The sequence below is a fragment of the Somniosus microcephalus genome, chromosome 28 (genome assembly GCF_052327205.1).
Source record: "Somniosus microcephalus isolate GS21.2 chromosome 28, FLI_Smic_1.0, whole genome shotgun sequence".
NCBI classification, from domain to species: Eukaryota; Metazoa; Chordata; class Chondrichthyes; order Squaliformes; family Somniosidae; genus Somniosus; species Somniosus microcephalus.
Genome location: NC_141014.1, coordinates 8,893,742 through 8,909,995, shown reverse-complemented (window position 1 = coordinate 8,909,995; position 16,254 = coordinate 8,893,742). Strand labels below are relative to the sequence as shown.

The 16,254-nt window shown below is 50.9% G+C and overlaps 1 protein-coding gene across 1 annotated transcript in view; it reads right to left on the bottom strand.

Moving 5' to 3' along the window:
* Nucleotides 1–16,254, bottom strand: part of LOC147098764 (uncharacterized) — a 115,146-nt gene that overhangs the window by 53,546 nt on the left and 45,346 nt on the right. The window contains exon 2 of the mRNA XM_085969434.1: nt 4,417–4,758. Within this exon, the coding sequence (XP_085825560.1) occupies nt 4,417–4,758 (342 nt within the window). The remainder of the gene's footprint in view (nt 1–4,416; nt 4,759–16,254) is intronic.

Genomic DNA, 16,254 nt, shown 5'->3' with positions numbered 1-16,254 from the left:
AGGTGTGGTGCCCAGAACTGCTCACAGTGCTCCAGGTGTGGTCTAACCAGGGCTTTGTACAGCTGCAGCATAACTTCTACCCCCTTGTATTCCAGTCCTCTAGATATAAAGGCCAACATCCCATTAGCCTTTTTGATTATTTTCTGTACCTGTTCATGACGTTTTAATGATCGATGTACCTGGACCCCCCCAAGTCTCTTTGGACATCCACTGTTTTTAGCTTTTCACCATTTAGAAAGTACCCTGTTCTATCCTTTTTAAGTCCAAAGTGGATGACCTCACATTTGCTTACATTGAAATCCATTTGCCACCATTTTGCCCATTCACTTAATCTGTCAATATCCCTTTGTAATTTTATGTTTCCATCTACACTGCCCACAATGCCGCCTATCTTTGTGTCATCGGTAATTTGGATATATGACTTTCTATGCCATCATCTAAGTCGTTAATAAATATTGTTAATAGTTGAGGCCCCAACACAGATGCCTGCGGGACACCACTAGTCACCTCCTGCCAATTTGAGTACCTGCCCATTATCCCTACTGCCTGTCTCCTGCCACTCAGCCAATTTCCTAACCAGGTCAATAATTTGCCCTCAATTCCATGGGCTTCTACCTTAGATAACAGTCTCTTAGGAGGGGCTTTATCAAATGCCTTCTGGAAGTCCATATAAATAACATCCATAGACATTCCCCTGTCCACTACTTTAGTCACCTCTTCAAAAAATTCAATCAGATTTATCAGGCATGGCCTGGCTTTCACAAATCTATGCTGGCTCTCTTTTCGAGGTGCTCAGTCACCCTATCCTTGATTATAGACGCAAGCATTTTCCTGACAACAGATGTTAGGCTAACTGCTCTATAATTCCCTGGTTTCCCACTCTCACCATTGTTAAAAAGCGGAGTGACATGCACAATTTTCCAACCTAAAGGGATGTTTCCTGAATCTAGAGAACTTTGGAACTCAGGAAATCCCTCCAGTTTATTGCCTCGTCAGGTAGTGCCTTTACCAACAGGCAGCACACAAGGGAGAAGGAGACTGTCCAACACTTTGTTACTGTACGAACGGACTATGTGTGTGTGAGAAAGAGATTGCGTCACTCTGAATGTGTGTGCAGGGGTGAGTGTGTGTGTGGAGAGGGGGAGTGATTCTATAGGTGTGTGTGTGTGTGCATATATGTAGGTAATGTGTGTGGTGCTGTATAACAGGGAGTGGGGTATAACAGGGAGTGGGTATAACAGGGAGTGGGTATAACAGGGAGTGGGGTATAACAGGGAGTGGGGTACAACAGGGAGTGGGGTATAACAGGGAGTGGGTATAACAGGGAGTGGGTATAACAGGGAGTGGGGTACAACAGGGAGTGGGGTATAACAGGGAGTGGGGTATAACAGGGAGTGGGGTATAACAGGGAGTGGGTATAACAGGGAGTGGGTATAACAGGGAGTGGGTATAACAGGGAGTGGGTATAACAGGGAGTGGGGTATAACAGGGAGTGGGGTATAACAGGGAGTGGGGTATAACAGGGAGTGGGGTATAACAGGGAGTGGGTATAACAGGGAGTGGGGTATAACAGGGAGTGGGGTATAACAGGGAGCGGGTATAACAGGGAGCGGGTATAACAGGGAGCGGGTATAACAGGGAGCGGGTATAACAGGGAGTGGGGTATAACAGGGGGTGGGGTATAACAGGGAGTGGGGTATAACAGGGAGTGGGGTATAACAGGGAGTGGGGTATAACAGGGAGTGGGGTATAACAGGGAGTGGGGTATAACAGGGAGTGGGGTATAACAGGGAGTGGGTATAACAGGGAGTGGGTATAACAGGGAGTGGGTATAACAGGGGGTGGGTATAACAGGGAGTGGGTATAACAGGGAGTGGGTATAACAGGGAGTGGGTATAACAGGGAGTGGGTATAACAGGGAGTGGGGTATAACAGGGAGTGGGTATAACAGGGAGTGGGGTATAACAGGGAGTGGGGTATAACAGGGAGTGGGTATAACAGGGAGTGGGTATAACAGGGAGTGGGTATAACAGGGAGTGGGTATAACAGGGAGTGGGTATAACAGGGAGTGGGGTATAACAGGGAGTGGGGTATAACAGGGGGTGGGTATAACAGGGAGTGGGGTATAACAGGGAGTGGGGTATAACAGGGAGTGGGGATAACAGGGAGTGGGGTATAACAGGGAGTGGGGTATAACAGGGAGTGGGGTATAACAGGGAGTGGGTATAACAGGGAGTGGGGTATAACAGGGAGTGGGGTATAACAGGGAGTGGGGTATAACAGGGAGTGGGTATAACAGGGAGTGGGGTATAACAGGGAGTGGGTATAACAAGGAGTGGGGTATAACAGGGAGCGGGGGTATAACAGGGGGTGGGAATAACAGGGAGTGGGGTATAACAGGGAGTGGGGTATAACAGGGAGTGGGGTATAACAGGGAGTGGGGTATAACAGGGAGTGGGTATAACAGGGAGTGGGTATAACAGGGAGTGGGTATAACAGGGAGTGGGGTATAACAGGGGGTGGGTATAACAGGGGGTGGGTATAACAGGGGGTGGGTATAACAGGGGGTGGGGTATAACAGGGAGTGGGGTATAACAGGGAGTGGATATAACAGGGAGTGGGGTATAACAGGGGGTGGGCTATAACAGGGAGTGGGGTCTAACAGGGAGTGGGGTATAACAGGGAGTGGGGTATAACAGGGAGTGGGGTATAACAGGGAGTGGGATATAACGGAGTGGGGTACAACAGGGAGTGGGGTACAACAGGGAGTGGGGTATAACAGGGAGTGGGGTATAACAGGGAGTGGGGTATAACAGGGAGTGGGGTATAACAGGGAGTGGGGTATAACAGGGAGTGGGGTATAACAGGGAGTGGGTATAACAGGGAGTGGGTATAACAGGGAGTGGGTATAACAGGGAGTGGGGTATAACAGGGAGTGGGTATAACAGGGAGTGGGTATAACAGGGAGTGGGGTATAACAGGGAGTGGGGTATAACAGGGAGTGGGGTATAACAGGGAGTGGGTATAACAGGGAGTGGGTATAACAGGGAGTGGGGTATAACAGGGAGTGGGGTATAACAGGGAGTGGGGTATAACAGGGGGTGGGTATAACAGGGGGTGGGTATAACAGGGGGTGGGTATAACAGGGGGTGGGGTATAACAGGGAGTGGGGTATAACAGGGAGTGGATATAACAGGGAGTGGGGTATAACAGGGGGTGGGCTATAACAGGGAGTGGGGTCTAACAGGGAGTGGGGTATAACAGGGAGTGGGGTATAACAGGGAGTGGGGTATAACAGGGAGTGGGATATAACGGAGTGGGGTATAACGGAGTGGGTATAACAGGGAGTGGGAATAACAGGGAGTGGGTATAACAGGGAGTGGGTATAACAGGGAGTGGGGTATAACAGGGAGTGGGAATAACAGGGAGTGGGAATAACAGGGAGTGGGAATAACAGGGAGTGGGAATAACAGGGAGTGGGGTATAACAGGGAGTGGGGTATAACAGGGAGTGGGGTATAACAGGGAGTGGGGGTATAACAGGGAGTGGGGGTATAACAGGGAGTGGGGGTATAACAGGAAGTGGGGTACAACAGGGAGTGGGGTACAACAGGGAGTGGGGTACAACAGGGAGTGGGGTACAACAGGGAGTGGGGTACAACAGGAAGTGGGGTACAACAGGAAGTGGGGTACAACAGGGAGTGGGGTACAACAGGGAGTGGGGTACAACAGGGAGTGGGGTACAACAGGGAGTGGGGTACAACAGGGAGTGGGGTATAACAGGGAGTGGGGTATAACAGGGAGTGGGGTATAACAGGGAGTGGGGTATAACAGGGAGTGGGTATAACAGGGAGTGGGTATAACAGGGAGTGGGGTATAACAGGGAGTGGGTATAACAGGGAGTGGGTATAACAGGGAGTGGGGTATAACAGGGAGTGGGTATAACAGGGAGTGGGGTATAACAGGGAGTGGGGTATAACAGGGAGTGGGGTAGAACAGGGAGTGGGAATAACAGGGAGTGGGAATAACAGGGAGTGGGAATAACAGGGAGTGGGAATAACAGGGAGTGGGGTATAACAGGGAGTGGGGTATAACAGGGAGTGGGGGTATAACAGGGAGTGGGGTATAACAGGGAGTGGGGGTATAACAGGGAGTGGGGGTATAACAGGGAGTGGGGGTATAACAGGGAGTGGGGGTATAACAGGGAGTGGGGTATAACAGGGAGTGGGGGTATAACAGGGAGTGGGGGTATAACAGGGAGTGGGGGTATAACAGGGAGTGGGGTAAAACAGGGAGTGGGTATAACAGGGAGTGGGGTCTAACAGGGAGTGGGTATAACAGGGAGTGGGGTATAACAGCGAGTGGGGTATCGCCGGGACTCACTGTTCCTCACTCTGTCAATGGATTCCTTACTTACCCCGCACTTGCAGCAACGTTCCTGCCCCTGTGTTGTCGGAGGATTCAGACTCTCCGAGGCAGTAGTACATCCCGTTGTACTCGGTGCCCAGCACAGTTAGTACCAATCCCTTGGTGAAAATGGGCACAATGTCAGCGCCCGAATACTTAGCTACAATATTTTGGCGATTGCCCTTGTACAGCTGCACAGTAAATGGGATGGGTTCTGCAGGAGGTTCTGCTGTGGTTGTGGGCTGAGGTGCAATTTTGCATTTATACTCGCACGAAAACCTGACACTTTCGTTCACCACTGCGACGATGATCAATTCTTTCTGGCTGATCTGACAATTCAGTTTTCCCTCACCTAAAACAAGCAAACACTCCAAGTTAGATTCCTCCTCACAGAACAAGACCCAGAACGTTGCCCTTTCACCTCTCACCCCAGCTCAGGCTGATGCGATTAACTTTGGCAGCTGGCAATAAGGGCCCTGCATCAAAAGACTGGAGGAAAACTGCCCAATTGCTCAGAACAGCCCAGAACGAATCCCTGATCATCCGTCGCACGTGCGTGAACGAAGTGTCAGGCTTTTCGTGCGAGTCATAATGCAAAATTGCCACCTCAGCCCACAACCACAGCAGAACCCTCTGCAGAACCCCATCCACTTTACTGTGCAGCTGTACCAAGGGCAGGTGCAGCACGGGTTGGATACAGAGTAAAGCTCCCTCGACACTGTCCCATCAAACACTCCCAGGGCAAGTCCAGCACGGGTTAGATACAGAGAAAAGCTCCCTCTACACTGTCCCGTCAAACACTCCAAGGTCAGGTGCAGCACGGGTTAGATACAGAGTAAAGCTCCCTCTACACTGTCCCATCAAACACTCCCAGGGCAGGTACAGCATGGGTTAGATACAGAGTAAAGCTCCCTCTACACTGTCTCATCAAACACTTCCAGGGCAGGTACAGCACGGGTTAGATACAGAGTAAAGCTCCCTCTACACTGTCTCATCAAACACTCCCACGGCAGGTACAGCACGGGTTAGATACAGACTAAAGCTCCCTCTACACTGTCCCATCAAACACTTCCAGGGCAGGTCCAGCATGGGTTAGATACAGAGTAAAGCTCCCTCAACACTGTCTCATCAAAATCTCCCAGGGCAGGTACAGCACGGGTTAGATACAGAGTAAAGCTCCCTCTACACTGTCCTGTCAAACACTCCCAGGCCTGGTACAGCACGGGGTTAGATACAGAGTAAAGCTCCCTCTACACTGTCCCGTCAAACACTCCAAGGTCAGGTGCAGCACGGGTTAGATACAGAGTAAAGCTCCCTCTACACTGTCCCATCAAACACTCCCAGGGCAGGTACAGCATGGGTTAGATACAGAGTAAAGCTCCCTCTACACTGTCTCATCAAACACTTCCAGGGCAGGTACAGCACGGGTTAGATACAGAGTAAAGCTCCCTCTACACTGTCTCATCAAACACTCCCACGGCAGGTACAGCACGGGTTAGATACAGACTAAAGCTCCCTCTACACTGTCCCGTCAAACACTCCCAGGGCTGGTACAGCACGGGGTTAGATACAGAGTAAAGCTCCCTCTACACTGTCCCGTCAAACACTCGCAGGGCAGGTACATCACGGGTTAGATACAGAGTAAAGCTCCCTTTACACTGTCCCATCAAACACTCCCAGGGCAGGTACAGCACGGGTTAGATACAGAGGAAAGCTCCCTCTGCACTGTCTCATCAAACATTCCCAGGGCAGGTACAGCACGGGTTAGATACAGAGTAAAGCCACCTCTACAATGTCCCATCAAACACTCCCAGTGCAGGTACAGCATGGGTTAGATACAGAGTAAAGCTCCCTCTATACTGTCCCATCAAACACTCTCAGGGCAGGTGCAGCACGGGTTACATACAGAGTGAAGCTCCCTCTGCACTGTCCCATCAAACACTCCCAGGGCAGGTACAGCACGGGTTAGATACAGAGTAAAGCTCACTCTACACTATCCCGTCAAACACTCCCAGGGCAGGTACAGCACGGGTTAGATACCGAGTAAAGCACCCTCTGCACTGTCCCATCAAACACTCCAAGGTTTGGTACAGCACGGGGTTAGATACACATTAAAGCTCCCTCTACACTGTCTCATCAAACACTCCCACGGCAGGTACAGCACGGGTTAGATACAGACTAAAGCTCCCTCTACACTGTCCCATCAAACACTTCCAGGGCATGTCCAGCATGGGTTAGATACAGAGTAAAGCTCCCTCAACACTGTCTCATCAAAATCTCCCAGGGCAGGTACAGCACGGGTTAGATACAGAGTAAAGCTCCCTCTACACTGTCCCGTCAAACACTCCCAGGGCTGGTACAGCACGGGGTTAGATACAGAGTAAAGCTCCCTCGACACTGTCCCGTCAAACACTCGCAGGGCAGGTACATCACGGGTTAGATACAGAGTAAAGCTCCCTTTACACTGTCCCATCAAACACTCCCAGGGCAGGTACAGCACGGGTTAGATACAGAGGAAAGCTCCCTCTGCACTGTCTCATCAAACATTCCCAGGGCAGGTACAGCACGGGTTAGATACAGAGTAAAGCCACCTCTACAATGTCCCATCAAACACTCCCAGTGCAGGTACAGCATGGGTTAGATACAGAGTAAAGCTCCCTCTATACTGTCCCATCAAACACTCTCAGGGCAGGTGCAGCACGGGTTACATACAGAGTGAAGCTCCCTCTACACTGTCCCATCAAACACTCCCAGGGCAGGTACAGCACGGGTTAGATACAGAGTAAAGCTCACTCTACACTATCCCGTCAAACACTCCCAGGGCAGGTACAGCACGGGTTAGATACCGAGTAAAGCACCCTCTGCACTGTCCCATCAAACACTCCAAGGTTAGGTACAGCACGGGGTTAGATACACATTAAAGCTCCCTCGACACTGTCCCATCAAACACTCCCAGGGCAGGTGCAGCACGGGTTCGATACAGAGTAAAGCTCCCTCTACACTGTCCCATCAAACACTCCCAGGGCTGGTACAGCACGGGTTCGATACAGAGTAAAGCTCCCTCGAAACTGTCCCATCAAACACTCCCAGGGCTGGTACAGCACGCGTTAGATACAGAGTAAAGCCACCTCTACAATGTCCCATCAAACACTCCTAGGGCAGGTACAGCATGGGTTAGATACAGAGTAAAGCTCCCTCTATACTGTCCCATCAAACACTCTCAGGGCAGGTACAGCACGGGTTACATACAGAGTAAAGCTCCCTCTACACTGTCCCATCAAACACTCTCAGGGCAGGTACAGCACGGGTTAGATACAGAGTAAAGCTCCCGATACACTGTCCCATCAAACACGCCCAGGGCAGGTACAGCACGGGTTAGATACAGAGTAAAGCTCCCTCTGCACTGTCCCATCAAACACACCCAGGGCAGGTACAGCACGGGTTAGATACAGAGTAAAGCTGCTGCTACACTGTCCCATCAAACACTCCCAGGGCAGATACAGCACGGGTTAGACACAGAGTAAAGCTCCTGCTACACTGTCCCATCAAACACTCCCAGGGCAGGTACAGCACGGGTTAGATACAGAGTAAAGCTCCCTCTGTACTGTCTCATCAAACACTCCCAGGGCAGGTACAGCACGGGTAAGATGCAGAGTAAAGCTCCCTCTACACTGTCCCATCAGACACTCTCAGGGCAGGTACAGCACGGGTTAGATACAAAGTAAAGCTACCTCTACACTGTCCCATCAAACACTCCCGAGGCAGGTACAGCACGGGGTTAGATATAGAGTAAAGCTCCCTCTACACTGTCCCATCAAACAGTCCCAGGGCAGGTATAGCACGCGTTAGATACAGAGTAAAGCTTCCTTTACACTGTCCCAGCAAACACTCCCAGGACAGGTACAGCATGGGTTAGAAACAGAGTAAAGCTCCCTCTACACTGTCCCACCAAACACTCCCAGGGCAGGTACAGCACGGGTTAGATACACAGTAAAGCTCCCTCAACACTGTCCCGTCCAACACTCCCAGGGCAGCTACAGCACCGGTTAGATACAGAGTAAAGCTCCCTCTACACTGTCCCATTAAACACTCCCAGGGCAGGTACAGCACGGGTTAGATACAGAGTAAAGCTCCCTCTACACTGTCCCATCAATACTCCCAGCATAGGTACAGCACCGGTTAGATACAGAGTAAAGCTCCCTCTACACTGTCCCTTCAAACACTCCCAGGGCAGGTACAGCACGGGCTAGATACAGTGTAAAACTCCCTCTGCACTGTCTCATCAAACACTCCCAGGGCAGGTACAGCACGGGTTAGATGCAGAGTACAGCTCCCTCGACACTGTCCCATCAGACACTCTCAGGGCAGGTACAGCACGGGTTAGATACAAAGTAAAGCTACCTCTACACTGTCCCATCAAACCCTCCCGAGGCAGGTACAGCACGGGGTTAGATATAGAGTAAAGCTCCCTCTACACTGTCCCATCAAACAGTCCCAGGGCAGGTATAGCACGCGTTAGATACAGAGTAAAGCTTCCTTTACACTGTCCCAGCAAACACTCCCAGGGCAGGTACAGCATGGGTTAGAAACAGAGTAAAGCTCCCTCTACGCTGTCCCACCAAACACTCCCAGGGCATGTCTCGCACGGGGTTAGATACAGAGTAAAGCTCCCTCGACACTGTCCCATCAAACACTCCCAGGGCAGGTACAGCACGGGTTAGACACAGAGTAAAGCTCCCTCTACACTGTCCCATCAAACACTCCCAGCATAAGTACAGCACGGGTTAGATACAGAGTAAAGCTCCCTTTGCACTGTCCCATCAGACATTCCCAGGGCAGGTACAGCACAAGTTAAATATAGAGTAAAGCTCCCTCTACACTGTCCAATCAAACACTCCCAGGGCAGGTACAGCACGGGCTAGATACAGAGTAAAGCTCCCTCTACACTGCCCCATCAAACACTCCCAGGGCAGGTACAGCACGGGTTGGATACAGAGTAAAGCTCACTCTACACTGTCCCGTCAAACACTCCCAGGGCAGGTACAGCATGGGTTAGATACAGAGTAAAGCTCCCTCTACACTGTCCCATCAATCATTCCCAGGGCAGGTACAGCACGGGTTAGATACAGAGTAAAGCGCCCTCTACACTGTCCCATCAAACACTCCCAGGGCAGGTACAACACGGGTTAGACACAGAGTAAAGCTCCCTCTACACTGTCCCATCAAACACTCCCAGCATAGGTACAGCACGGGTTAGATACAGAGTAAAGCTCCCTTTACACTGTCCCATCAGAGATTCCCAGGGCAGGTACAGCACAAGTTAAATATAGAGTAAAGCTCCCTCTACACTGCCCCATCAAACACTCCCAGGGCAGGTACAGCACGGGTTAGATACAGAGTAAAGCTCACTCTACACTGTCCCATCAAACACTCCCAGGGCAGGTACAGCATGGGTTAGATACAGAGTAAAGCTCCCTCTACACTGTCCCATCAACCACTCCCAGGGCAGGTACAGCACGGGTTAGACACAGAGTAAAGCTCCCGTTACACTGTCCCATCAAACACTCCCAGGGCAGGTACAGCATGGGTGAGATACAGAGTAAAGCTCCCTCTACACTGTCCCATCAAACACTCCCAGGGGAGGTACAGCAGGGGTTGGATACAGAGTAAAGCTCCCTCTACACTGTCCCATCAAACACTCCCAGGGCAGGTACAGCACAGGCTAGATACAGAGTAAAGCTCCTTCTACACTGTCCCATCAAACACTCCCAGGGCAGGTACAGCACGGGTTAGCTACAGAGAAAAGCTTCCTCTACACTGTCCCATCAAACACTCCCAGGGCAAGTACAGCACGGGTTAGATACAGAGTAAAGCTCCCTCTACACTGTCCCATCAAACATTCCCAGGGCAGGTACAGCATGAGTTAGATACAGAGTAAAACTCCCTCTACACTGTCCCATCAAACACTCCCTGGGCAGGAACAGCACGGGTTAGATACAGAGTAAAGCTCCCTCTACACTGCCCCATCAAACACTCCCAGGGCAGGTACAGCACGGTTTTGATGCAGAGTAAAGCTCCCTGTACACTGTCCCATCAAACACTCCCAGGGCAGGTGCAGCACAGGTTCGATACAGAGTAAAGCTCCGTCTACACTGTCCCATCAAACACTCCCAGGGCAGGTAGAGCATACGTTCGATAAAGATTAAAGCTCCCTCGACAATGTCCCATCAAACACTCCCAGGGCAGGTACAGCATGGGTTAGATTCAGAGTAAAGCTCCCTCTGCACTGTCCCATTAAACACTCTCAGGGCAGGTGCAGCATGGGTTAGATACAGAGTAAAGCTCCCTCAACACTGTCCCATCAAACACTCCCATGGCAGGTACAGCACGGGTTAGATACAGAGTAAAGCTCCCTCTACACTGTCCCATCAACACTCCCAACATAGGTACAGCACGGGTTAGATACAGAGTAAAGCACCCTTTACACTGTCCCATCAAACACTCCCAGGGCAGGTACAGCACGGGCTAGATACAAAGTAAAGCTCCCTCTACACTGCCCCATCAAACACTCCCAGGGCAGGTACAGCACGGGTTAGATACAGAGTAAAGCTCACTCTACATTGTCCCGTCAAACACTCCCAGGGCAGGTACAGCATGGGTTAGATACAGAGTAAAGCTCCCTCGACACTGTCCCATCAAACACTCCCAGGGCAGGTACAGCACGGGTTAGACACAGAGTAAAGCTCCCGCTACACTGTCCCATCAAACACTCCCAGGGCAGGTACAGCATGGGTTAGATACAGAGTAAAGCTCCCTCTACACTGTCCGATCAAACACTCCCAGGGCAGGTACAGCAGGGGTTGGATACAGAGTAAAGCTCCCTCTACACTGTCCCATCAAACACTCCCAGGGCAGGTACAGCACGGGCTAGATACAGAGTAAAGCTCCCTCTGCACTGTCTCATCAAACACTCCCAGGGCAGGTACAGCACGGGTTAGATACAGAGTAAAGCTCCCTCTACACTGTCCCATCAAACACTCCCAGGGCAGGTGCAGCACGGGTTAGATACAGAGTGTGGTAAACCACTTTTGTCGTTCACTATCGTTACACTATAGTTATCACTGTTATATCGTTATCACTGTTCACACTGTTGTGTCAGTATACGAGGTCGCCTCTTGTCACGCTGTTATACCTGGGCTGAACACTGCTGACTCCGCCCATGGCTCCACCTACCTGCCCAGGTATAAAGGTGGTCGACTGGCTGGTATTCCTCCTTGTTGGATCCGATCACCCACGAGGGTGGGCTCTGTTATTTAGCCAATAAAAACCTATAGTTACTTCCTTAACTCGTCGCTTTTCATTGGATGAATTGATAGGTATATCACAGAGTAAAGCTGCCTCTACACTGTCCCATCAAACACTCCCAGGGCAAGTACAGCACGGGTTAGGTACAGAGTAAAGCTCCCTCTACACTGTCCCATCAAACATTCCCAGGGCACGTACAGCATCGGTTAGATACAGAGTAAAGCTCCCTCTACACTGTCCCATCAAACACTCCCAGGGCAGGTACAGAATGAGTTAGATACAGAGCAAAGCTCCCTCTACACTGTCCCATCAAACACTTCCAGGGCAGTTACAGCACGGGTTAGACACAGTGTAAAGCTCCCGCTACACTGTCCCATCAAACACTCCCAGGGCAGGTACAGCACGGGTTAGATACAGAGTAAAGCTCCCTCTGCACTGTCCCATCAAACACTCCCAGGGCAGGTACAGCACGGGTTAGACACAGTAAAGCTCCCTCTACACTGTCCCATCAAACACTCCCAGGGCAGGTGCAGCACGGGTTAGACACAGAGTAAAGCTCCTGCTACACTGTCCCATCAAACACTCCCAGGGCAGGTACAGCACAGGTTAGATACAGAGTAAAGCTCCCTCTACACTGACCCATCAAACACTCCCAGGGCAGGTACAGCAGGGGTTGGATACGGAGTAAAGCTCCCTCTACACTGTCCCATCAGACACTCTCAGGGCAGGTACAACACGGGTTAGATACAAAGTAAAGCTACCTCTACACTGTCCCATCAAACACTCCCGAGGCAGGTACAGCACGGGGTTAGATATAGAGTAAAGCTCCCTCTACACTGTCCAATCAAACAGTCCCAGGGCAGATATAGCACGCGTTAGATGCAGAGTAAAGCTCCCACTACACTGTCCCAGCAAACACTCCTAGGGCAGGTACAGCATGGGTTAGAAACAGAATAAAGCTCCCTCTACACTGTCCCACCAAACACTCCCAGGGCAGGTACAGCACGGGGTTAGATACAGAGTAAAGCTCCCTCTACACTGTCCCATCAATACTCCCAGCATAGGTACAGCACGGGTTAGATACAGAGTAAAGCTACCTTTACACTGTCCCATCAAACACTCCCAGCATAGGTACAGCACGGGCTAGATACAGAGTAAAGCTCCCTCTACACTGTCCCATCAAACAATCCCAGGGCAGGTACAGCACGGGGTTAGATACAGAGTAAAGCTCCCTCTACACTGCCCCATCAAACACTCCCAGGGCAGGTACAGCACGGGTTAGCTACAGAGAAAAGCTCCCTCTACACTGTCCCATCAAACACTCCCAGGGCAAGTACAGCACGGGTTAGATACAGAGTAAAGCTCCCTCTACACTGCCCCATCAAACACTCCCAGGGCAGGTACAGCACGGTTTTGATGCAGAGTAAAGCTCCCTGTACACTGTCCCATCAAACACTCCCAGGGCAGGTGCAGCACAGGTTCGATACAGAGTAAAGCTCCGTCTACACTGTCCCATCAAACACTCCCAGGGCAGGTAGAGCATACGTTAGATAAAGATTAAAGCTCCCTCGACAATGTCCCATCAAACACTCCCAGGGCAGGTACAGCATGGGTTAGATTCAGAGTAAAGCTCCCTCTGCACTGTCCCATTAAACACTCTCAGGGCAGGTGCAGCATGGGTTAGATACAGAGTAAAGCTCCCTCAACACTGTCCCATCAAACACTCCCATGGCAGGTACAGCACGGGTTAGATACAGAGTAAAGCTCCCTCTACACTGTCCCATCAACACTCCCAACATAGGTACAGCACGGGTTAGATACAGAGTAAAGCACCCTTTACACTGTCCCATCAAACACTCCCAGGGCAGGTACAGCACGGGCTAGATACAAAGTAAAGCTCCCTCTACACTGCCCCATCAAACACTCCCAGGGCAGGTACAGCACGGGTTAGATACAGAGTAAAGCTCACTCTACATTGTCCCGTCAAACACTCCCAGGGCAGGTACAGCATGGGTTAGATACAGAGTAAAGCTCCCTCGACACTGTCCCATCAAACACTCCCAGGGCAGGTACAGCACGGGTTAGACACAGAGTAAAGCTCCCGCTACACTGTCCCATCAAACACTCCCAGGGCAGGTACAGCATGGGTTAGATACAGAGTAAAGCTCCCTCTACACTGTCCGATCAAACACTCCCAGGGCAGGTACAGCAGGGGTTGGATACAGAGTAAAGCTCCCTCTACACTGTCCCATCAAACACTCCCAGGGCAGGTACAGCACGGGCTAGATACAGAGTAAAGCTCCCTCTGCACTGTCTCATCAAACACTCCCAGAGCAGGTACAGCACGGGTTAGATACAGAGTAAAGCTCCCTCTACACTGTCCCATCAAACACTCCCAGGGCAGGTGCAGCACGGGTTAGATACAGAGTGTGGTAAACCACTTTTGTCGTTCACTATCGTTACACTATAGTTATCACTGTTATATCGTTATCACTGTTCACACTGTTGTATCAGTATACGAGGTCGCCTCTTGTCACGCTGTTATACCTGGGCTGAACACTGCTGACTCCGCCCATGGCTCCACCTACCTGCCCAAGTATAAAGGTGGTCGACTGGCTGGTATTCCTCCTTGTTGGATCCGATCACCCACGAGGGTGGGCTCTGTTATTTAGCCAATAAAAACCTATAGTTACTTCCTTAACTCGTCGCTTTTCATTGGATGAATTGATAGGTATATCACAGAGTAAAGCTGCCTCTACACTGTCCCATCAAACACTCCCAGGGCAAGTACAGCACGGGTTAGGTACAGAGTAAAGCTCCCTCTACACTGTCCCATCAAACATTCCCAGGGCACGTACAGCATCGGTTAGATACAGAGTAAAGCTCCCTCTACACTGTCCCATCAAACACTCCCAGGGCAGGTACAGAATGAGTTAGATACAGAGCAAAGCTCCCTCTACACTGTCCCATCAAACACTTCCAGGGCAGTTACAGCACGGGTTAGACACAGTGTAAAGCTACCGCTACACTGTCCCATCAAACACTCCCAGGGCAGGTACAGCACGGGTTAGATACAGAGTAAAGCTCCCTCTGCACTGTCCCATCAAACACTCCCAGGGCAGGTACAGCACGGGTTAGACACAGTAAAGCTCCCTCTACACTGTCCCATCAAACACTCCCAGGGCAGGTGCAGCACGGGTTAGACACAGAGTAAAGCTCCTGCTACACTGTCCCATCAAACACTCCCAGGGCAGGTACAGCACAGGTTAGATACAGAGTAAAGCTCCCTCTACACTGACCCATCAAACACTCCCAGGGCAGGTACAGCAGGGGTTGGATACGGAGTAAAGCTCCCTCTACACTGTCCCATCAGACACTCTCAGGGCAGGTACAACACGGGTTAGATACAAAGTAAAGCTACCTCTACACTGTCCCATCAAACACTCCCGAGGCAGGTACAGCACGGGGTTAGATATAGAGTAAAGCTCCCTCTACACTGTCCAATCAAACAGTCCCAGGGCAGATATAGCACGCGTTAGATGCAGAGTAAAGCTCCCACTACACTGTCCCAGCAAACACTCCTAGGGCAGGTACAGCATGGGTTAGAAACAGAATAAAGCTCCCTCTACACTGTCCCACCAAACACTCCCAGGGCAGGTACAGCACGGGGTTAGATACAGAGTAAAGCTCCCTCTACACTGTCCCATCAATACTCCCAGCATAGGTACAGCACGGGTTAGATACAGAGTAAAGCTACCTTTACACTGTCCCATCAAACACTCCCAGCATAGGTACAGCACGGGCTAGATACAGAGTAAAGCTCCCTCTACACTGTCCCATCAAACAATCCCAGGGCAGGTACAGCACGGGGTTAGATACAGAGTAAAGCTCCCTCTACACTGCCCCATCAAACACTCCCAGGGCAGGTACAGCACGGGTTAGCTACAGAGAAAAGCTCCCTCTACACTGTCCCATCAAACACTCCCAGGGCAAGTACAGCACGGGTTAGATACAGAGTAAAGCTCCCTCTACACTGCCCCATCAAACACTCCCAGGGCAGGTACAGCACGGTTTTGATGCAGAGTAAAGCTCCCTGTACACTGTCCCATCAAACACTCCCAGGGCAGGTGCAGCACAGGTTCGATACAGAGTAAAGCTCCGTCTACACTGTCCCATCAAACACTCCCAGGGCAGGTAGAGCATACGTTAGATAAAGATTAAAGCTCCCTCGACAATGTCCCATCAAACACTCCCAGGGCAGGTACAGCATGGGTTAGATTCAGAGTAAAGCTCCCTCTGCACTGTCCCATTAAACACTCTCAGGGCAGGTGCAGCATGGGTTAGATACAGAGTAAAGCTCCCTCAACACTGTCCCATCAAACACTCCCATGGCAGGTACAGCACGGGTTAGATACAGAGTAAAGCTCCCTCTACACTGTCCCATCAACACTCCCAACATAGGTACAGCACGGGTTAGATACAGAGTAAAGCACCCTTTACACTGTCCCATCAAACACTCCCAGGGCAGGTACAGCACGGGCTA